This window comes from Magallana gigas, chromosome 6 (assembly GCF_963853765.1).
Source record: "Magallana gigas chromosome 6, xbMagGiga1.1, whole genome shotgun sequence".
Taxonomy (NCBI): domain Eukaryota; kingdom Metazoa; phylum Mollusca; class Bivalvia; order Ostreida; family Ostreidae; genus Magallana; species Magallana gigas.
This window is the reverse complement of record NC_088858.1, coordinates 44,777,330-44,800,213: the sequence shown is the minus strand read 5'-3', so window position 1 is coordinate 44,800,213 and position 22,884 is coordinate 44,777,330. Positions and strand designations below refer to the sequence as shown.

Below are 22,884 nucleotides of genomic sequence, written 5' to 3'. Positions count from 1 at the left end.
CATCATTTTTTAAAGATAAACTAAGTGCACACCATAACAAACTGCGTTAAAAAAAACATCATAGCCACGTCATAGCAATCAGGTTATAGTTACCTACAGTCCGACATGAGTCATTGAAGAATTTACAAGCATCTACAATCCTTGAATTACTTTTATCTTGACCCTTTAATCAACTTAGGGTTACAAAAGTAGTATGGTCAAAAATGAGTACAGTGCAAGAGTAATTTCTTACCTATTCCTGCACAATATTGGGAGTTTATTATAACGTCATAAATAAAAAATGACAATGTTCATCTGTACAGAACAATAAAAACCGAAATAATTTTATCTCAACACCTTAATTGTGTTCAACTTCTTAAAAGGCGTCAAACAATTTCTCAAAGCTGCAGATACACATGACATGTACATTGTACAGTGTATGTAGACCTTCATCTTTGATAATGGTAAGGGTGGGGGACAGAACAAATGACTCCCTAAAGGAAGGCAAAAGGAAGACTTCAAAACCCACCTAGCTAGCCTGGCACAATGCATGATGGAACAATTAGCTTACATACTACTTAGGGTTGGTTTACATCTACAATTGTATAATTTGACATTCTTCTTTAGTCTGAAGAGAGAGAGAGAGAGAGAGAGAGAGAGAGAGAGAGAGAGAGAGAGAGAGAGAGAGAGAGAGAGAGAGATGTATTTTAAGAAATTAGGATTAAAACGCAAATGATATTTGCATTTTACGGGTTGTGTCAGATTATTGATAGATCACCATGTTGTTTGTACATCTAGTGCAACTAAAAACAATTCATATATTTTTGGGGGGGGGCCTTGTATAAAGCAGTGTTATTGTAAAAAAAAAAATATTCAAAATGTTCAGGAAACCGGCAAGTACTTTGTAAAAATTGATCCCTAGGGCTTGTTTGTCACAATATGTGAGTAACGTTTGGCACCATCTGCATGGTTATGATGCAAGCTATGATACAAGTTAAAGAACATAAAATCTTTAAATACCAAAGCTTGATAAATGGCGAAAGATTTAGTTCTCAAATGCTGTATCTAATTATGAAATACATGTATTAATGATAAAAACAATATCAAAAAGCAACATTTGTAATAATCTTTTATTTCTTGTTGGTTTGTATGTTGTCAATATTTTTTGTATAGAATATTCAATACAGGAAATTCTAATTAAACAAAACCAAATTACAGAATTCTATCAACACAGTAAAAGTTGCACAGTTGCTGCCCTTAGCATAGTAAACTAAAAAATGTTCTTGTGCATTTCCAATTCAAGATCCCCTCTTTGAACATGGTTAAAGTATTAAAACAATACCAATAACAGCATCAAGTCGTTAAAACATGAATCAATATTGTACACTAACAGGAAATATCTCAGCATAGAATAAAATCCAAAATACACACATTAAGTATGAGATTTTCTTAAAACACAAGAAATTGAGAAAAAATCCAGATTAGCAGGAACTTCTTTTTTAAAAGTTTATTACTGTAAATAAATTGTTGGTGTTAAGAATCTTCCTAAATACAAACAGGTTTCAGGAAAATAATGAATTTCCCTATCCTTTTTAGGATGTTTAAAAGAAAAAAATTGTTCCTCCCACTGTGCTGCCATTGCTTTCAGTGTCTGGTACCAGTACAGTATTCTAGAGACAAGAACCAGTATACCATTACAGATATGTAATGGTCTTCTCTCTCTCAAGAGCTTGTCAAGGACTCGGCAACTCCTGCATCAAACTGTCTTTGGCTGCAAAAAAGAGTTAACAGTATATATTTAGTTGATATGGGCTGAAAAGAGATTTATTGAACTGATCTTGCTAAAACTTCATCCATTGACATTGCATTGTAGTATTATAATGTTCACAGGAATGCATGGAAGAAAAGAAAGGTATGCTCTTAAAATACTCATACTATATCTTTGTAATATTTGAAATAATTGATTAAGTGGTTAAGAGCCCTCTATTAAAGACAGAAAGATATGAAAGATTGAAAGATATGAAAATGTCACAAAATTATTTCGAAAATACATGTAATATTATGTACTGCATGTGCAATGAAGTTGATATTGATAATATGTCATATTACATTTTGTATTTGAAAAGGATTTTAGACTAAGAGAAGCCAAGGTTGTGTTACATTGTACTGTATGATTTCCAATTTACGTGTTGTACATACCTGGTGTGTGTACTAGCTTGTGTTACATCGTACTGTATGATTTCCTATTTACGTGTTGTACATACCTGGTGTGTGTACTAGCTTGTGTTACATCGTACTGTATGATTTCCTATTTACGTGTTGTACATACCTGGTGTGTGTACTAGCTTGTGTTACATGGTACTGTATGATTTTCTATTTACGTGTTGTACATACCTGATGTGTGTACTAGCTTGTGTTACATGGTACTGTATGATTTTCTATTTACGTGTTGTACATACCTGATGTGTGTACTAGCTTGTGTTACATTGTACTGTATGATTTTCTATTTACGTGTAGTACATACCTGATGTGTGTACTAGCTTGTGTTACATTGTATTGTATGATTTTCTATTTACGTATTGTACATACCTGATGTGTGTACTAGCTTGTGTTTCATTGTACTGTATGATTTTCTATTTACGTGTTGTACATACCTGATGTGTGTACTAGCTTGTGTTACATTGTACTGTATGATTTTCTATTTACGTGTAGTACATACCTGATGTGTGTACTAGCTTGTGTTCTATTTACGTGTTGTACATACCTGATGTGTGTACTAGCTTGTGTTACATTGTACTGTATGATTTTCTATTTACGTGTTGTACATACCTGATGTGTGTACTAGCTTGTGTTCTATTTACGTGTTGTACATACCTGATGTGTGTACTAGCTTGTGTTACATTGTACTGTATGATTTTCTATTTACGTGTTGTACATACCTGATGTGTGTACTAGCTTGTGTTACATTGTACTGTATGATTTTCTATTTACGTGTTGTACATACCTGATGTGTGTACTAGCTTGTGTTACATTGTACTATATGATTTCCTATTTACGTGTTGTACATACCTGATGTGTGTACTAGCTTGTGTTACATTGTGCTATATGATTTCCTATTTACGTGTTGTACATACCTGATGTGTGTACTAGCTTGTGTTACATTGTACTGTATGATTTTCTATTTACGTGTTGTACATACCTGATGTGTGTACTAGCTTGTGTTACATTGTACTATATGATTTCCTATTTACGTGTTGTACATACCTGATGTGTGTACTAGCTTGCTTGCTGGTGGCTGACCACTTTAACTGACTTTTGCTTGGCACAGCAGGGTGGTAAAATGTACAGACAGATTTATTCATACACTGCATTCCGAATCTACAGGGCTAAAATACAATAAGACTGAATAAAATGATGTTAGGCTTACCAGTGCATGCTAAATTTCATGCTCATACAAACATTTTACAAACACAATTAAAAAGGCCTATATATTGTATACTTATCACAGAAAACCCTTAGAATGAGATAAAAAAATAAATAGACTACACATGATTGTAGCAGGTAGATTCCTTGTAAACTTTAAATAAAGTCAATATTGAAATATTTACCTTTGGATGATAGAAGGTGCACTGGACATTGCTGCAGTTTGGGAAGAACCTGCAGACCATGGGGGTACTAGTGGGGGCTGCTCTTTTAAAGGCAGGTCCATAAGTAGCTGCAACTGGGACTTGGACAACTAAGGAAACAAGACAATTTCCATTTACTATCAATGATAATCCATATACAGTCAAACTTTGTTATCTTGAACTAGATGGGACTGTCCAAGTTTTCAAGATATCAAGGGTAAAATACTTAAAGTGGTTGGGACTTACAAATCATTTTGACATATCCATTGTATTTGAGATATTGGTGTTGAGATATCGAAGTTCAACTGTATTTAAATGAGAGCATGTAACTACACAGTTTTGAGGTAATTAAATAACTGCTTATGATCAGTAACCAGGTTTATCATTTTTTAAATCTTTCCTTCTTGGACATGTATTCATATTCCTTATGAAAATAAATGCTAGATATTTCCAAGAGAATTTTTTGTTCTAGAGAAATAATCTCCTGTTAAAGTTTGTATAATAAAATCTTCATATCACAAAACTAAGCCAAAAATAATTGAAAGTACATGTATTTTTTTAATAAATTATAACTAGTTCAAAGAAGATTTTAATGGGACTCTGGAAGTAAATAGCTCTGAGTTTGGTGCATTATATATCATACATGTACAATTTTAAGTGAGTAAACATCATGATAAAAGTTGTCAATATCATTTATGGCAAAAATTACACTTAAAATCATGGTCTATAAATTAAAAAATATATTTATGATATAATTTGTTTTTTTTAATTGAATTACTGGAACCAAAGTAACAAATGTATTCAAAGTGCAAAATGGTCACAAACTATTTCCAAATAGCGTTTTGTAAAAATATGATTAAAAAACAAAAACAGGAAGAAAAACAAAAGGCCCATGGGCCACATTGCTCACATGAACACCAATTCCTTGTATTATTTTATATTAGTTTTTTAAATAATATATTTCTATGTTAAACTTTAAACACCTCTTGGGACCCCAGTATTATGTGGGGGGTTGTTACAATTTTAGCAATTAAGAATCTACATCATTTAAGAATGCTTGCATAGTAATCTCACAAAATGTAGTTCTTGAGTAGTAGATTTTAAAACATTTTCCCTATATATTTCTATGTTAAACTTTGAACCCCTCATAGGGCCCAAGTGTTGGTCCTGGGGTCAAAATGTTAACAATTTAAGAATCTACATTATTTGAGGATGCTTGCATGGTAATATCACAAATTGTAGCATTGTATTTATTGAGATGAAGATTTTTTAATTTTTTTCCTTGATTTTCCTGTGTTAAAATTTGAACCCCTCTTAGGGCCCCAGTATTGGTCTGGTGGACATAATTTAAAAGATTTAGAATCTTCACGATATATACAAGCTTTGGTGTAGATATTGACATTTCTGGTGCAGTGGTTCTTAAAAAGAAGATTTTTAAAGAAATACACCCTATTTTCACTGTTTTGAAATTATCTCCCTTTTAAAAAGGGATTTGCCCTTTATATTAATAATTTAGAATCCCTTCCCATAAGGATGCTTTGCACCAAGTTTGGTTAAATTTGGCCCATTGTGTCTAGAGAAAGAAGTCAAAATATGAAAAGTTTACAGACAAACAGACAGATGGATGAACAGATGGCGAGACAGACAGACGACGGACAACAGGTGATCAGAAAAGCTCACTTGAATCTTTGGTTCATGTGAGCTAAACAATGAAATTGAAAAATATCTGGTGAGTAATAACCACAAACACTGTCATCTTTAACACTTTGTATATTAGTCTATCACAAAAATCTAATCTCAATGATGTAAAGAATCATTTTTCTTATTTAAACAGATCAACAATGTCTAATTACATAGTCAATAAGGTAGATTCAAGCGGTCCAAGGTGGCAAAATCCATTGGAAGCGGGTGATTTTTTGTAGCTATGTGTAAAATACAACACTGACTTCGCTGATTGAATTATCTATGGATAGTAATGCTAGTACCTCTCAACAGCTCGCAGACGTAAGCAGAGCAAGCAGACTGCATCAGTGTCATAACCAAGTTTTGGCAATCTCAGCTATCGGTATAATTTGTGTACTTACTCTTCTGTATCACTGTGGTGGTGGCATTTCTTTTACTTGCGTGGGTGAATGGACAATCCTTCCTTGTGCATTGAGCATCAAACTTACAGTTTGGGTGTATGTACAGACACTTCTCTCCAAACTTACACGAGGGAAACATTCTGAAATCAACACAACCATCATCAACTAACTGGCTAACTGCTGTATGTACTGTTCCCTCTCTCCAAACATTCTGAAATCTTAAGTTTGATCATCTACTGTATGACGTCTAATAAATAAAATGCTTCAAACTTTACCATCTTAGATGTGGAGTCAAAACAATAATAAACATATCACATCTGTATCATTGCATTACCAGCTTTTTTTCAGCAATACATACATGTATATTCAATGTTTATAAAACTAGACATTAATGAGATGGTGACCATCAAAAAGAACCCCACTTAATAGATATTTGGATGAAAAGCAATTCAGATGAAAATGCTTTTACCATTACATTTAAAAAAAATTTCAGTTAGTATAGAAATTATAAAACTGAAGCTGATTGCAAACCTCTTAGCTACAGACATTCTTTTGGTTTAATTTATGGCCAAAACTGGATTTTAAGTAGATCTGTTATCACCTTAACATTTGACATAAATGCATGCTCCAGAATCACTGCTCCCAAGAAGCTCTATGTAGAGTATAGTCAGATAGAGCTTCAAATATATCGGGTATATTTTTTTTAAAAAATGGTCTGATATGACCTTGACCCTTGACCAAGAAATTCATGCGCAAGATTGGACCAAGGTGAGAAATTTTATGAATGGGACAAGGATTTTGCACAATAAATAAATCAGAACTTGATAGTTTATTGTAAGAATTCCTTTTCATTTGTGTAACATAAAAAATTAAATATATTCGTTAGCATAAACATGCTACATGTGCCATATATATTTGATGAAAATTTGTTTGAAAATTTAGGCTTTAAAGAAATGAAGTCATCATTTAACAGGAAGTTGATGTCCGATTGGTACAAAGACAGATCCAGATGTATGGCATGCCCAAACAAATAAAAATCAAGCATTTGCAAAATAGTTGCTGAAAAAAATGCAACAGAAATTTTTGTTAGAGACAGACTGACAGACAAATTTTTGTTACAGACAGACTGGCTGACAGAGAAGGGTAAAACAGTATACCCCCTCCTCCTTCGGAGCTGGGGTATAATAAAATCAGACACTTAACAAAAAAATATCTAATGCCCTTACAGTAACATGACAAGGGTGAATAAACTTAAAATGTACAAGAAAAATTGATAGATTTGATGCTGTACATAGACCTGTAGTCAATGGACATGTACATTGCAAACAAACCTGTTTATTGATTTTCAATTGCTTTGAGAAATCCGTGATCTGGTGGAAGAATAATGTAATTATTGGTATTCTGATACTTTGTGACTAGAGTCATGTCATATACAAAAATAGAATTTCTTAGCACCAAGGCGGACAGTTGTTTTCTTTGAGTGACTAATCAAACAAGTCACTTGTCATTACTAGAACCCAATTCAATTTGTTTTCACAACATTTAAAGTAGGAAGGCGACAAATTTTTATCAAGAAATTATTGAAATCTAAATTGTTTTCTGTATTCAAAAGTGAGAAAAACGTGTTTTTGATTTTGAACTCGCGACAGCAAACCCATTTTTTTGAGGAACATCTTAGATATGATCCAGTCTTTGGGTGAAAAATTTATTGCTTTGAGAAAATAAATGATCTGAGTAAAATTAATTTATAAATCAAATGATATGAAGCAGCTACAACTTTTTTTTTTTTTTTTTTTTTTTTTCATCAGGTTTTCTGAAATGGAAAGTTAGCCCACTGCACTGGCAATAGTAATACTTCTGCAAAAGTCTGAACCAGATTTCAATTTCATTTTCAGGGTTGTCACAGCAGTTTATCATGAATTGGGAAAATCTGCAGCTTTTTGCCATTGGGAATGGGTCCGATATTAGGTTCAAATTTGAGGGGAGTGACCGCCCTGATTTTATTTAACATAAAAAGTAGTGTAGAATTGTTCGGTGGTGTACATGTCTTCATAATTTACTAGTCCCTGTTATTCAATCAATTTGGACTATTCATGAGTAATATGAATTAAAATGCATCAAGTATTTGTACGTGGATCCCTTGGCAGATTAAAGCTTACAATCAGAATGGAACTGAATTTCTTTGCAATCTGTGAATATCACAAGACTTATCCGACAACAGAAATGATTAATTTCTTAAAAAAGTAGACAAGTGGACCTGCCATTACACATATTACATATGCATAGACATTTACTGATGATATGTCTTTATTACAGTAGTTATGAATTATTAAATCATTTGCAATACTTAAGTCTCCCCACCCCCCCCCCCCCCCCCCCAAATTCACATACTTTATCCTAAGGGTTCTGCCAACATCTCTCACTCCCTCTTTTTCCTCCCTCTCTTTTTCTCTCTCTCTCTTTCTGTAGCCTTACTTGCAGGGAACTGTAGGATGATGATAGAGACAAGAATTGCCATTAACACATGCTGGCCAGAAACGACATCTCTCTGTTGACTTGGCTACTTTTGAAGGCAAAATATCTTCCTCTTCTTCATCTGTTAATAAACCCAATTCAAAAACCTGTTACCTGTAATAATCTCAGTTTTCAATTTCTAGTTAAGAGTTTAAAATATATAAACTGCAAAACTGATTCAGATTAAATACAATACATATACCGTAATGTCATTCAGAGGGGTTGAAAGAAATTAGAATACATGTACTGTGGAATCATTTGAATTTGTGGTGCCTCAATTTTCGTGATATTGGTGGGTAGCCCTCCTCCACAAATTTACACTCTCAATGAAAGCAAACTTAGAAAGAACTATCTTTGTTACTGAAACTGAAAACCAACGCATCCACGAAATAAACATCCTCAAGAATAAGCAAAAAAAAAATCCACGAAAATTGACCCCTGTGAATTAAAATGGTTCCACAGTTAATAATGATCCAGCTTTAGAATACATTCTGTGTATGGACATACTCTAACAATAAATGCTTACCATCAGTATCCTTTAGACTGAATGTAACAGGTTTAATTTCTGGAGCTGCAGGGACAATCGTTTTCTTTGGGATCTCACTAGCCTCCAACTCCCCACCCCCTGACTCTTTGTCAGCTTCAAATTCATTGGGGTTCACGCCATCCAGAGTGACAATAAACTTGGTATCCACTGGTGATACAAAGGCAGTAGGTTTCTGTCTGTTTAACAAAAATTCAGGGTCATTATGGGACAGTTCTGACTCAGAGAGAGAGAGAGAGAGAGAGAGAGAGAGAGAGAGAGAGAGAGAGAGAGAGAGAGAGAGAGAATGATTTCATTTTCACATTGACTAATTGCATTATTGTTTCCTTTAAAACATGAAAAAGAATGCAAGGTCTGATCACATGCTGGTTATTCTTTACTAGACTGACTTTGTAGTTTGGGCAAAGGTCCTCTTCCTGTTGGCCTGCTGACTCTGCTGCCTCAGTAACAGGGCCCTCTGAGCCTCATCATCATCTTCATCTATCTCTTCCTCATCCTCTGGGGAACCTCCTGGCTCCTCCCCATTCTGTGACCCCCCTGTGTTGTTGGGGTACAATTCTGCCTCAGATTCCTGTTGTAATAGACGGTGCACCTCTGGGTCAATGTCAGGACTCAGGGATGGTTGCTCTTCGTCCGAATTCACTGGGAGCTAAAGATAGACAAAGGATCTTAATTAGTTAGGTATGACATTTACATTGTGCTCAACAGTTTGGATGATCTATGATACTTATCATGCTGGTACAATCTGTTACTGCTAACTCCTCTACCTGATCTTTGAATTTTTGAAAACTCACCAAACTGACAGCAAAATCGTTTCAAAGTGTACGAGGGACATCTTCGACAAAAGACAAACCTGAGGACTAGTATCCGAGCCATCTTGGACACTGTCTTCCTCCTCTGCCTTTTCTTGGATCTGGATATACCGACTATCTACCACTGGAATCACACGGGCAACTTCTTGTCCTGGTAACATAAAAAATACCTCATAAGATGTTCTCCCATTTTTTAATATTTTTCTTTCAAAAAAGTAGAACAAATCTAGCCTTTAAATCATTTATGAACATAAACAATTATCATAACTGGTAATTACAAAGTACATGCAGTAAAAAAGATAAAACTATTAACTGGTAGTAAATTTCTTAAAACAACAGACAGGTCCTTGTCTCACCTTCCTTTTTGATGACCTTAGTTGCTTTTTCCCTGTGTTCCAGTCTTTGGACCTTGGGTTTATTTTCTATGGTGTAAGTCATTTTCTTCATCAGCTCTGACTTTCTGGAGCCTGAGACTAGCCCTCTCCCAGACATCCCCACAGATTTACTGGAATATACTCCTTTTGATTCATTTCTTCCAGTTAATGTGACAGTAACAGGTTTCTTTAACCGTGTTCTTGCATCTTCTAAACCAGAAAATATCAAAATACTATCAGTAATTTTAATGCAAATATAAGAGATTTACACATATAATCAAGTCATAACAACATTTCTCACAATACTTGTCTAGTCGCTATGATACAAAATTACTGAGAATTATTTTAAAAGCCAAAAAAATATATAAAACATAAACAAAATTATTCATAAGATACATGTACTTTGTACAGTAAAACTTCCTTTACCTTTGACGCTGTACATTTTTTCCTCTTTGAGCACAGTGTCCATGGCAGAGGACACAGATTTCTCAGCTTCTGCTGTGGCTTTGAGTATCAAGTTTTTGTTTGCTTGTTTTGTGATTGGCACACTGGACCTGTTGGGAAAACAATAAGATACATGTATGCATTCATACAATCTTCTTTTCATGACTTCTAAAAATGAGTGACAGCATACTGGTATACAAGTAACAAACAGCATTTATGAGCTCAGTTCAATCATCAAACTTTCCAACTAAACATTGATTATCTGAACAATTCTTACCAAAAAATGAAACTAAATAACCAAGCAAACATTTGAATCCAAAAACAAAATATAAATGCATATACATGCGATATTCATCATGAAATACATACATAGACTTGGACCATTTTAAATTTTAGATGAACCCGTATTGATACATGTATCTACGAGATATCAGGAATTCTTTCTAGGACACCTGAGGACACCTAAAGCATTTTAAGGCTGACTACTTATTGATATCTACTGGATATCTGCCTTACTTTCTGGGCTGGGAGAACAACAATTTATTGATATCTACTAGGTATCTGGCTTACTTTCTGAATTGGGAGGACACCTAAAGCATTTTAAGGCTGAATATTTATTGATATCTTCTAGATATCTAACTTACTTTCTGGGTCGGGAGGAGACCTGAACAACACTGGCCACGCTGCCCACAGCCGGGTTATAGGGGTCATACTCCTCCTCCTCATCCTCCAACTCAAACTTCCTCTTTACTGATGCCACAACGGATGATGGCTGCCTTCTTTTTGGCGAAGTCACCTACATTTATCAAAACAAATAAAAATTGTATATGATGATACATGTATCATTCGTCCTAGGAGAAACTAGGCTTGCAAACTTTGAATGTCAACCTATCTTTCATACAGCTGTAAATTATTTGAGTTAAGTATGATCAGTTTTAATGTTCACAATATATACACAATATATACACAAATAAGAAAAAGAAAAGCTTACAGATCTCTTGGATGCAGAGGAGGAAGAAGAAAGGGGTCTCTGAACCATTCTCTGGGGGAAGGATTCCTTTCTCTGAGGGAGGGGTTCCTTGGAGGACCTCCCTCGGTCCGAGTCTGATGAGATTGGGAGACCGAGACGAGAATGTATGGAGGCTGGTTTCACAGAAGACTTGGCTTTACTCTGAGAGCTATTCTGACTAGACTTCACCTGAGATGATGCACCTGAAAGGGTCATAAACAGGGCTTTATTTGTACATCAATTATTTACAATGTCTCTATATAATATCAAAATATTTAAATTCTAGCAAAAAAGACATTAATTTGCAAAATTGAACATGATTTAACAGACCATGACAGAATAAGCCATACCTCTCTCGGTCTGCTTGGCTTTTGCTGCCTTGGAGGACTCTGATTCCTCCTTAAACTCAGCAGCAAACTCATCTGATCAAGAAAAAAATATTTATCACTTGTTTGTATGAGGAGTGTTCTAGAATTTTAAATTCAATTCAAGACACAAGAAAAAAAATATTACAAGAGCCTATTCTTTTCTCAAGGGACCTTTATGTAAAAAATTCATAAATTTTGACAGTCTCTTTTTTTTTTTCCCAAACTGTTACATGTACTTAAAATTCTAACCTTTTTTACATCCCGACCAAAAATTTATGTTTACATGTACATGTAAATGAAGATTCATATTTACAAATCAATTTGAATTTTGATATTTGTGAAATTATTTTTTTTTTTTTTTTTACATATGGAGCCATTCTATCCACAATCATTTTCCATTCCTATTTGCAGTTCTTTAAATTTTCATTTTTTCAAGCCCACCTTCTAATTCTAACATTGCCTCATTGACCACAAATTTACAAGACCTAAAAACTGTTATTTTACAAAATCCATGAAAAATGGTGTCAAATATTATTTGAATATTTGATCTTCCTACACTCACCCTCCTCTCTGTTGGTCAGTAGATCCTCTATCTCTGGGTCCACTTCCAGTCCAGATTTGCCTTTCTTGCCATCTTTGGTTCCACTCTTGGAATCTTTGACCTTCTCCTTACCATCTTTGCTTTTCTCCTTGTGTCTCTCCTTCTCTTTCTTTTCTGTTGAATGGTGCCTCTTCACTTGCTTTTCTTTCCTATCACTAACTGATGGAACCTCTTTTGCAGGGTCACTGACTTTTGTTTCAACTTTTTCCAATTCTTTTGTTTTCTGTTGATCTGCAACAGTTTGGTACAGAAAAAATATGAAACATGAATGAAATAACAAAGAAGTAGGAAAATGAGTCACTTATAAAATGAATGCTATTGTATGATTCAAAATGTAAACACACAGCCCTTAAAAAGAAAATTTGTTTTAACAAATCCAAAAAAAATTTAAAAATAGATATCACTGGCATTGTGATATGCATCAAGTTAATTTGAATTACCTGTCCCAAGATTCTGCAGCTTTTTCAACAAGCTGTGTAACCTGAAAATCAATATTGAGTAAATATGAATAGAAATTATACATGCAATATATTCACAACTCTATCAAAAGTATGTAATGATCTTCCAAGAGTAACTGTATCAAAAAAACTTTAGTGTGATAGCTTTCAGGTCATCAGAGGAAAATCATAATCCTGGTGGTAACGCCACACAGACTCATGTTAACTCAAATTCAAATTACAATCTAGAACAATAAGACACTTACTCCTTCATACACTTCAAAATTGAAACCCAAAAATTTGTCTGAAGAATTTCACAGTATCAATTGAGATGAAAATGTATTGACAACCAGGTAATTGAGTAAGGAACACATGACCAAAAATAGTGTTAGGCACACATGACCAAAAATATTATTAGAAAATGCTTATAACGAAGTGCCATGGACGGGCAATTTTACTTTGTAAAACACATAGTAGTCATGAGGAATGAAAATGACTTCCCTGTTAGTGTCAAATCATTATAAGCGTTTTCGCTATAACCATGTAGTCTTTAATGTCAGGTTATTGTTAAATATTTCATGCAATTTTCTGCAACAATGTCTTACCATGATGTAAATTTTTCTGTGTTGTGGCTTAGGAACAAATTAAGGTCATTGTTCATCTGTTTTTCTGACTTTTTATTTGCAATCATGACCATGATATAGTCTGGAAGTTCATCATCTAGAAAAGATTTTAAATTATCATGGAACCATTTACAAATGTAAAAAACAATCAGTATCTATGAAAGAAAACTAAGATGAGTTCTGAGTGTCCTAGAAAAATACTATATACAGGGTTTTTTCACCCCCTTTAATTTTTGCCCTTTCACAATTGCAAACGTTTTCGCCCCATCTTGAATTCGCCCAGATGCAGTTGTGTTAACAGAGATATTATTTGTAATGTAGTGTTCGCCCAGTCTTAAATTGGCCCTCTGACAACGAGGGCGGAAGGGGCGAAAATAAAACAGGGGCAAATATTACCCTGTATACAGTATCAATTATCAGAGAGTACAGGATTTCATAATTTTTTTTTCAATTAAATGCTGAAGTTATACAAAGATATGATGTGAGTATGATGTTCATTGATTTTCTTCCAATGAAATGTGCATTCAATTTTCCCTTTTACATGTATAGAACGAGTCAGTGGAATAAAAGCTTTAAGGAAAAGAGTGTGTTCTCCTTTTTCTTCTTTGACTCTTTTAAAGATTAACCAACAGTGTAAAAAAAAATAAAAGAATTAAGAGGTTTAAACGAATGTGGTATAATATAGTGAGTATCAAAATGGTATAAAGATCTTATATCATTGAATAATTATATATTAATAAAGGGACAATTAGTTAGTTGAGAAAACTATTGGGAAAATTTGAAAAACAAACTTACCAACATATGCATTTAATTCTATCAATTTTGCCTTTATTGCCGACTGAAAAAAAACAACAAAAGAGTTTAAAAATTATGTATATAACTTCAATTGATTTTTTTATATCATAGCTAAGCATTAATATCGAAAATCCTTATAGACCCCTTCACAATAACTGCAGTATCTATCTCTTGCATGGCAAATTGAAATAATTTGCCAAAGTTTTAGAAGGTAGATAATTAAATGACGTAAATGAAACAATTGATGCTACATTACATTTTACCAAACAATGTCATTTTGAATGCAAAAAAAGCGGTACTATAGTAACCATGATGGAGTCTTTTAGTTTTTACTGAATGTCTAAAGACGATCATCTTCACTAGCAAGTTCGATTCATTCTCATCTCATCAGGTGATGAGGTTAATGAATCTGACACTTGGCTAGCAAAGATGAAAAAGGATAAGAATTTTTTGTCAAATAAAATTATTTGGACCAATCTCAGGACATTCATTGTTAAAGAGAGATTGAAAAATCATTTTTTAATTAACTGAAATTTAGTAAAAAGTGACAGATACTGTACTGGTGTGCGTCAAGTACCTAGATAGAGTATTCTATCGTTAAAATGACAGAAGTCCTATGGACCCGGATTAACAATAGAATTCGTCCCAGATACTCGCTTCGTTGCAAATAAAAAAAAATATATAGCGCTGTATCTTGCCTAAATTTCCATATGATTGGTCTCAAATACCTTCAATGTTGCTCTTTTATGATCCCATTTTACCACATTAACTGTTTTTGCAACGAAATCACAGCCATAACTGCATGTTCAAAAAGGTTTATAATATATAAAAATTTGTTTTTCCCCTGCAGATTATTATTAACAGACTTTAAATTGCCGCAAAGCAGATCCGCTTCACGGCTGCTACATTGCAAGTATATGGGATGAATTCTTACTGTGACCTGAGCATAGCCTGGTCACTGTGAGATTATTCTTTCTACCAAGTACCATTTCTTGCCAGTGCATTGTGTTACATCATTTTTCGCAAATAATTTTATGCAATGATAAAATAACGCAACAATGCACTGGCAAGAAATGGTACTCTGTGAGAATGGTTGGATGCCAGTAATTTTGAAGAGGCTATAAATGATGAAATTCACATTAGCAAATTAAAAACTTCAATGAAATACATTTTAAGAAAGTAACACAAAGTGGAAGTTTTAATTTGACTGAGCGCCGATTTTACAAAGTGTCGAAATGACCAAGTAAAACAAGTGCTAGACCGATTTACGTTTATCGTGCTCATGCTAGTTCTATGGAAGTTTCTTCAACACAACCTAACGTTACAACTGTATGATCAGATGATAAAGCGGGTTCTCTTGTAATTCTATACCTATTATCAGGTTGTTTCTAATAGATAAATAAATGTTCATCAAACTGCAATTTACTTGCAGCTGCATATTTAGTAGATAGTGAAAAATACCCGAATTTTATGGCTGATGTCTTTTCCGTGGTCCATTTTTTCGGCTTTTCGATAAACGGTATCTTAACGTGAAACAGAACATCGATCCCGATTCAGTAATATTTGTGTGAGCCATTCAACAAAACAAAAAAGTAACATCGAATACTTTGGATTTTATTTCAATATAAAATACCTAAGCTTACAAAATACTTTCATGGCGTTCAAAATTTCATTGCCACACAACCAAAAACCACATACACAGTACATGGTTTTTTGACATCGGGTTCAAAATCTTTTATTTGGTAGACGTTTTATACCTCCGATTTCTGAAGAACAACTCTCCACGAGAACAGAAATCTGCCTGAGGAAGATGGTTCTGTTAGAAAATGACACGGTGTGTAAACATAAAGTTTGGTATTTCATAAAATTTTGTATGTATCACTTCTTCTTTATTTCTTAGGATGAATTATTTTTGTAGTTTTTGACCGAACTGACGAAGATGTTCCAAAAAGGAAAATCCTCCGGTTCTTTATCATTGACAATGAAAAGATGTAAGTATGTATTACTCATAGCAAACATTGTTCTCGTCGGCTTTCAGCCTGCATTTTTTACTAACATTAAATTCAGTTTCAGTTTCTCTGAAACATTTTCAGTAGAACATTGTTTATAACATTCCCTTTTGTACAAACATATGTTTGACACATTTTAAATAGTACAATGTATTGTAATCATGTTTCTGTTCATAATCATAGCAGTGTTTGTATTATTTAAGGTGGTAAATCTAACCATATTGCTGATAATAAACATGAAACAGCAACTTCTTTTTTTAATTGATCAGCATTTGCAATCCACATTTGACATTAACATGTATAGCATTTACTATTTAGATATTATAGCGTATTAATTTGAAAAAAGAATAAATTGTTTGTTGGTGTGTACAAAAGCTTGTTGGCAAGATTGAAAGAAAACATTATGGAATTGTCAATCTTTGTTTTTAAGTCACATTTGATTTTCATTAAAGACATGGTTCATCATGTTCATTGTATTATGGAGTAATGACAGCTCAGATTTTTTGTGAGAGTAATTTAAAATAAATGAACAAGTAAACTTGACTTGATTTATTGAAATTATTCAAGACAAGTTGTATTATGAAGCAATAAGCTATGTACATCACGACAAATTTAAAAAAGCACAGCTTAACAGTGTTGTCAAGATTTTCAGCATTGTAACCAAGAAAAAGGTCATCAATGATTTTGCAATAAGCCCAAGGCTTCATATTAACATATGAACTTTGTCAATTTGTTTGACAAAAGAATTAGATTTTTACAAATATGTCCTGATTGTTTTAGTAAGATAAGGAAGTATGAAAATCTTGACACAAATTAGTTGTGCTATGTACTATACATTATAAGTTTTAGCGTTCCTGTGTAATATTTAGTGCAGTGGTTATTGAGATTTTGTATTCAGTAATTAAAGTATAACTTTTAACATAAATTGCAAAACATTTTAGCATCAATTATTTTCAGAAATTTTTATTTTCATTGACATTGTAACATGTGTTAACTTCTATGACTTTTATTTATATTCATGTTTTTCTTCCAGACTTCAATATATGCAAGTTTCATAATGATATGGTTTAAGCTATGTATTCAAAATAACAGACCCCCATTTTTTTACAATAAAAAAAAACAACCTGTAACAGTCATCTGCAAATGTAAAATAAAAATACATGATCTTTCATATTTTAAGGTTTATTTTAATGAAAAAGTTATACGACATTGAAAAGTTGTCTTGTCTTGCTGAAAACTGCTGGTCTTGTCACGTCCAGGTACTATTAAAAAATGAAAGACGTTAGATGTTAATTATAAGAGGGGTATCCATTGATGATGTCATAAAAATACTATGTTTAGTTATCAACACTAAAATGGATTTAAATCATCTGCAGGAAAATTACCTTGGGGAAAAAAAAACGAAGAAATTAATCACAATTACCTTTTTTGGGCAACAGTATTTTTTTTGTATATTAATGATAATACATGTACAAAACTATACTTTGAATTCACCCCTTTTCTTGGTATTTTTTTCCAGGCTACAATATAAATTCTTTTTTTTCAATTTTTAGATGATGGAAGGACAAAGCCAGAACCTAGAAAAGGCAATCTTCCTGAGCCCCAAGAATATAAGTGTTTGATAAGGGCTAACTTGGGAAATAAGAAAATCAGTACAGTGGTAAGTTTTTAATGATAGAATAAGATACTGTATACAGGGAAATATTCACCCCCATTTTATTTTTCACCCCTTTCACCCCCTGTTGTCAGTGAGCAAATTTAATACTGATTGACTCTCACAGTTTCAATTAATTGTCTTTAAACACAACTTTGTCTGGGCAAATTCAAGACGGGGCAAAACCATTTTCAAGTGAAGTGCAAAAAGAACACGAGGCGAATATTACCCTGTATACAATATTGTAAACCAACTTTTGCTGGCAAACACTTTAATTTGCAATATTTACCAGTTGTAAACGGTTGTGTATTAGCTGGCAGTCAAGACTATATAATTGCGATTTTTAACATGTACATAAAACAGTAATGGACTGGTTCATAGTGAAAACATATCTCTTGCAAACTTGTGAAATTTTCCCAAACATGAATTAAAGTTGGTTAACAGTGTGTGATACTCTGGTTGCAACTTTCTTGAACTAATTTCATTAATAGACCTTGAGCCAGCTGCAGTATTACTTTTAGCATGTCAAAAATTATTGAAATTAAGAATCATTAGGTAACTTTGGTCCCCTTGTAGGTTTATTTTGACTTACTATTTAAGATCAACCAAATTTCAGTTTAAATAAGCCCAAGATGGGCATGGTTCAAGATTTACCTGGAAATGACTTCTAGTACATTAGGATTGTTCTGTACTCTACATCATGTGTAAGTGGGATTGATCATCGTTAATACTGAATGAGAGTAGGATATAATTTCCAATTGGTCATCATTCTGAATTTCTCAATTCCCACTTGGCCAACGTTTTGATTTTCACACCTCAGAAAGTATATAAAGGCTGTTCTTGTAACAAGCACTGGTACCAGGACTAATTGCTGACCATATCAAATTTATAATCTTTAATACAGTATAAGTAAATAAACTCACTATTACCGGTACCATTTCATTAATTTGATATCATAAACCATGTATTTTTCAGTAAAACTCAGTTTAAACACAGATATAGCAAAATCATAATTACTGCTAAGTTTTGCAAAATTTAAACAATTCCTTGGAAAAAGTTATGGGAATATATCAAACTCGGAAATGAGAAATTTATTGATATAGTGAATTGATTTTGGTCCCAATGAGGTGAAAAATTACAATTCTTTTATTGTGGATATTATAGATTGAAAAGTTAACTATAATTGAATTTCATTTGCAAATGTTTATTTAAAAATGAAAAAATGCACATTAATCCTTCAAATTAGAATAAGATAATTTTTCATTTTAAATTAAAGGTTTTAAAAGTATAGTTTTTATTTAATGGTTCTGAATCAATGAGCACAACTAGGGAAGAAAACATGTTTATTGCAAATTTTCTATGCATATATCATAATGGAATTGCTTTAAGGATAAAAATGAATGACGGATATAGTTTGACATGTTTTCCTTTGTATCTGAAAGAAGTGCTTTTAGGTTGTGATGAATATAATGTCATTGTAGATGACGGTCAAATACCTGTGTTAACACATCTATACATTGAATACAATTCTCCTCTCAAAATGTATTAATTATCAAAAATATCACAATCATACATCTACATATAGATTTGAGATCTTTATCAATACATACGTGTTTGTTGCTATAGATAATCAAATACATGTATTGTCATAGATCATAACAGAAATGCCAATATAATCAGTTGATGTAGTATAGAATTTTTTCCACACCAGAGAGAGAGACAGCTACTGTGGAATCACTTAAATTCGTGGGGGCCAATTTTTGGTGATTGCTGAAATTTAATAGGTTTGTGGGAATGTAAAATCTTATACCTACAATAGGAAATGTGACTTTATAGCCCTTATTTATTAATTTGTGGAGGATGTTAAATCATGGTTTAGAGGTGCCCACGAATTCCACAAAAATTGAGCCACCACGAAATCTAATGATTCCACAGTATTGAAACACACCAATTTTACACTTATTCTTCAGAGGAATGAATTAATTTACTGTCATTTGTTTTGTTTGCAATTTTTAACAATAAACTAAGTAACCAATAAAATATATAAGGCAGTTGAAATTGACCACTTTGTTTTTTCAAAAATGAAAATGCTTTTATTCAGTATTGATAAATTACAAATTGAGTACAGTTTTAAACCGATTGCCCATCACTACTTGAACAGTTTAATCATTCTTTTAAGAGAACTGTAAATTATACAGAAATTGAAAACTGAGTACATATTCCTCCAACTACAGTAAAACTTGTTTAGTACGAACACGGATATAGCGAATTTTTGGATACAGCGAAGTTCTTTGGAATCCCCGGTAAAATTCTTAACAAATCTTTGCAAAATTTAACGGTTATAACAAATTCGGATATAACAATTTTACGGATATAGCGAACTGATTTTGAGTCCCGTAGAGGTGAATAATAACGAAATTTAACACTTTCATAACAAATTTCTTCACAGTTTAAAAAGGTTTGCGCTACCAATTAATATCATAATTTGAATGAATTTATTTTCATATAATTTTTTCAATTTACAATCCGATTATTAAAGGTATCAAAGTAATGAATTTTTATTTTAAGCCTCAATTAGCAAAAATCATAGTCTGGTGAAATAAAACATGTATATGGTAAATTCACTATATATATTATTACGAATCCATTATATGGATATAACGAATTACGGATATAACGAAGTATTAGCTGTTATTTTTAGAGATTAAAATTGATTTCAGTGCGATATATATTGTGTTAAAACATTATTTGTTTAATCTTTTTATCCTCCCCCCCCCCCCCCCCCGTCTACAATTTTTATTTTTGATGATTTATGAAAAAAATACCATCTGTTGAACTTTTTTTTGCATAACATTGCATAAAGGGTACCCCTATCGTACAGATAACTCCTCTTAAGTTTTCAAGCTGTTGTTTTGGAGATCAGTTTTACATATATAAGAGATGTGCATATTACTTGGATTTTTGGGTTTTTTTTCTTGACTATAGTGAAGCCACTGCTCTGATTTCAATCAGACAGAGTGTTGTGTTATGAGTAAGTGTTTCCATTGATCCCTGTCATGATTCACGTTTCCAAAATGAGCAGCGATCTTTTGCACCTTTGTGCGACTTATTATTGATAATAAGATTTGGTATCATATATACAAGCATACATGTATGGATTCCATTTACATGTAGGAGTAACCTGTCTAATTTGTTTTCTATACATGCACGAGTCGTGATAAGATTACATGATGATAAGTCAAAAACTAAAACACCTCTAAGATGAAGAGTTCTGATTTTGAAATTGTTATAAAAATCATTTATTCTCTTTCATGCCTTTTAAATGATAAATCGGACTGCAGGGGTAAATTGCGGTAAATTGGTTATGTTATTTGAAAGATTATAGGCACTAGGCAGATAAACTGAAAATTTTCAAGAACTGAACAAAAAACTTATTCACATTTTATTCTCTTATTAAGTCACAAAACATATCAGGATCCGATTTTTCTGACATGTACTGTAAGCTTTCTAGTATAGTCATTCATAAAGATTCAAATTCAGATTTCAACACAACATGATATTGCGACATTACAATATGTCAGATATTCCCTTCAACTGACTGGTAATAAAACAAAACAAATTTATATCTGATGTTCTTAAATAATGGCTATATATGTCTAAAGATCTGACCATAGATGTCATGATTACTACATGTACTGTGTAATGCCATTCATTCTCTATCAGTGAAAATTAACCATTGTTAATTATCAATTGTAATTATGACCAATCAGATATATTGTCTTTGGTTATACAGTGTGGTATAGGAGAAATGTACGTACTGTGAAATTACAATAAACTTCCCGACCAACCCTCATGTTGTCTATAGGCCTGTTTGCAACTGCAGAAGATTTTGAAAGATGAATAAATAAATTGATCTGTCTTTATTTTTCAGATTAATCAGAAAGATGTCAACAAATTTCAAATGGTAAGAAATTGCAATGACCTATTATCAGTTTTTTCACTTAGACCTAGCTCATCTGAAACTATTAATGTTGCATCCAATTACAGAGAAAGTTAACATGTTTCCATGAAGACTGATTTCTGAATTTATAATAATTTAAAGATAATGCTTTCCATTTTGTTTCTTATTATGACAAACATGAATAAAGTTTTTTGCAAGTTATTTATCAGGATAAATATTCATGAATGAAGTAAGGATAGTAGCAAACCATTTTAAAAACTAGAAAAATTGGGATCCTAAACCACTCTCTTACCATGCTCAATCATAATTTTCAAGTTCTTGAAATGTGCAGTATTTTAGTATATGTATTGTTGAACTGGATATTTTTTTATTTCACAGGCTTATGCAAATGTTCTAAAAGGCAATATGGATGGTTTGAAGAAAAAAGACAAACGATCTGCCACTAAATCCAAGTCGAAGGCAACGCAATAATGGTATCAAGCTCATAGCATCATCAGGAAAAGCGAGCCATTTTCGTGTGTTCATTTTTCACTGCAGAACTTTTCCCTATCACTTTTTTTTTCACCCAATGAAGTGAAAGAATTTCATTTATCATGAACTAATTGGGACTAAAAAAAAAGGAAGAAAACTAAGAAAATTAAACAGGATCAGCATGCTGTATTGAGGACTATAGTTTGTACATTGTAAATAATGACATTTGCACCAGAAGTTGTTTTATATTTGTTGTCTGTCTTTGAGACATTTACCCAGTGCACAATGGTTGTTGGCCGTTTAATGTTTGAATTAATGAATTAATTGTCAGGTATTTCTATTACAGAAGTTAAAATTGCATCAGTAGACACCACTTTTTTGTTATTTAATTATTGACAGATTTATTTTGGCCAATTTCAAGCAGTTATAATATAAGTTGTGTACAATAATAAATAATAACATGTCTTTATGATTAGATTGTAAATTTGTTATGTGCGAATCTGAATGTGTTCTATTTATAATAAAAATAATGAAATAGAAATAAAGTCTTATTATTCCAGTGTAATAAATGGTGTGTAC

The 22,884-nt window shown here is 32.7% G+C and overlaps 2 protein-coding genes across 2 annotated transcripts; one reads left to right on the top strand and one right to left on the bottom strand.

Moving 5' to 3' along the window:
- Positions 1–1,094: 1,094 nt before the first annotated feature.
- LOC105317409 (zinc finger CCCH domain-containing protein 14) lies at positions 1,095–15,812 on the bottom strand. The gene is made up of 18 exons (XM_034468885.2): positions 15,672–15,812; positions 14,211–14,253; positions 13,398–13,512; positions 12,796–12,836; positions 12,317–12,586; positions 11,737–11,808; positions 11,369–11,589; positions 11,022–11,173; positions 10,360–10,487; positions 9,916–10,143; positions 9,601–9,710; positions 9,137–9,396; positions 8,730–8,926; positions 8,165–8,285; positions 5,690–5,829; positions 3,588–3,715; positions 3,244–3,365; positions 1,095–1,750 (listed from the first exon to the last, which is right to left on the bottom strand). Exons 1-18 carry the CDS (start codon positions 15,705–15,707, stop codon positions 1,702–1,704), a joined length of 2,433 nt encoding a protein of 810 aa, XP_034324776.2. The 5' UTR covers positions 15,708–15,812; the 3' UTR covers positions 1,095–1,701.
- Positions 15,813–15,905: 93 nt separating this feature from the next.
- Positions 15,906–22,396, top strand: LOC105317400 (signal recognition particle 14 kDa protein). Its single transcript, XM_011414047.4, has 5 exons — positions 15,906–16,044; positions 16,129–16,201; positions 17,773–17,879; positions 21,805–21,837; positions 22,213–22,396. Exons 1-5 carry the CDS (start codon positions 16,021–16,023, stop codon positions 22,303–22,305), a joined length of 330 nt encoding a protein of 109 aa, XP_011412349.1. The 5' UTR covers positions 15,906–16,020; the 3' UTR covers positions 22,306–22,396.
- The last annotated feature ends 488 nt before the right edge of the window (positions 22,397–22,884 follow it).

What these genes read in the sequence shown, in the direction of transcription:
- LOC105317400 (XM_011414047.4), top strand. Translation starts at nt 16,021, where the DNA reads ATGGTTCTGTTAGAAAATGACACG. An exon ending in TTCTGTTAGAAAATGACACG is followed by an intron (nt 16,045 to 16,128) that starts GTGTGTAAACAT and finishes TTATTTTTGTAG; the next exon opens with TTTTTGACCGAACTGACGAA. An exon ending in ATCATTGACAATGAAAAGAT is followed by an intron (nt 16,202 to 17,772) that starts GTAAGTATGTAT and finishes TTCAATTTTTAG; the next exon opens with ATGATGGAAGGACAAAGCCA.
- LOC105317409 (XM_034468885.2), bottom strand. Translation starts at nt 15,707, where the DNA reads ATGGACCACGGAAAAGACATCAGCCATAAAATTCGG. An exon ending in CAGTCTAAAGGATACTGATG is followed by an intron (nt 8,286 to 8,729) that starts GTAAGCATTTAT and finishes GTTTATTAACAG; the next exon opens with ATGAAGAAGAGGAAGATATT. An exon ending in CACCACAGTGATACAGAAGA is followed by an intron (nt 3,716 to 5,689) that starts GTAAGTACACAA and finishes TTGTTTCCTTAG; the next exon opens with TTGTCCAAGTCCCAGTTGCA.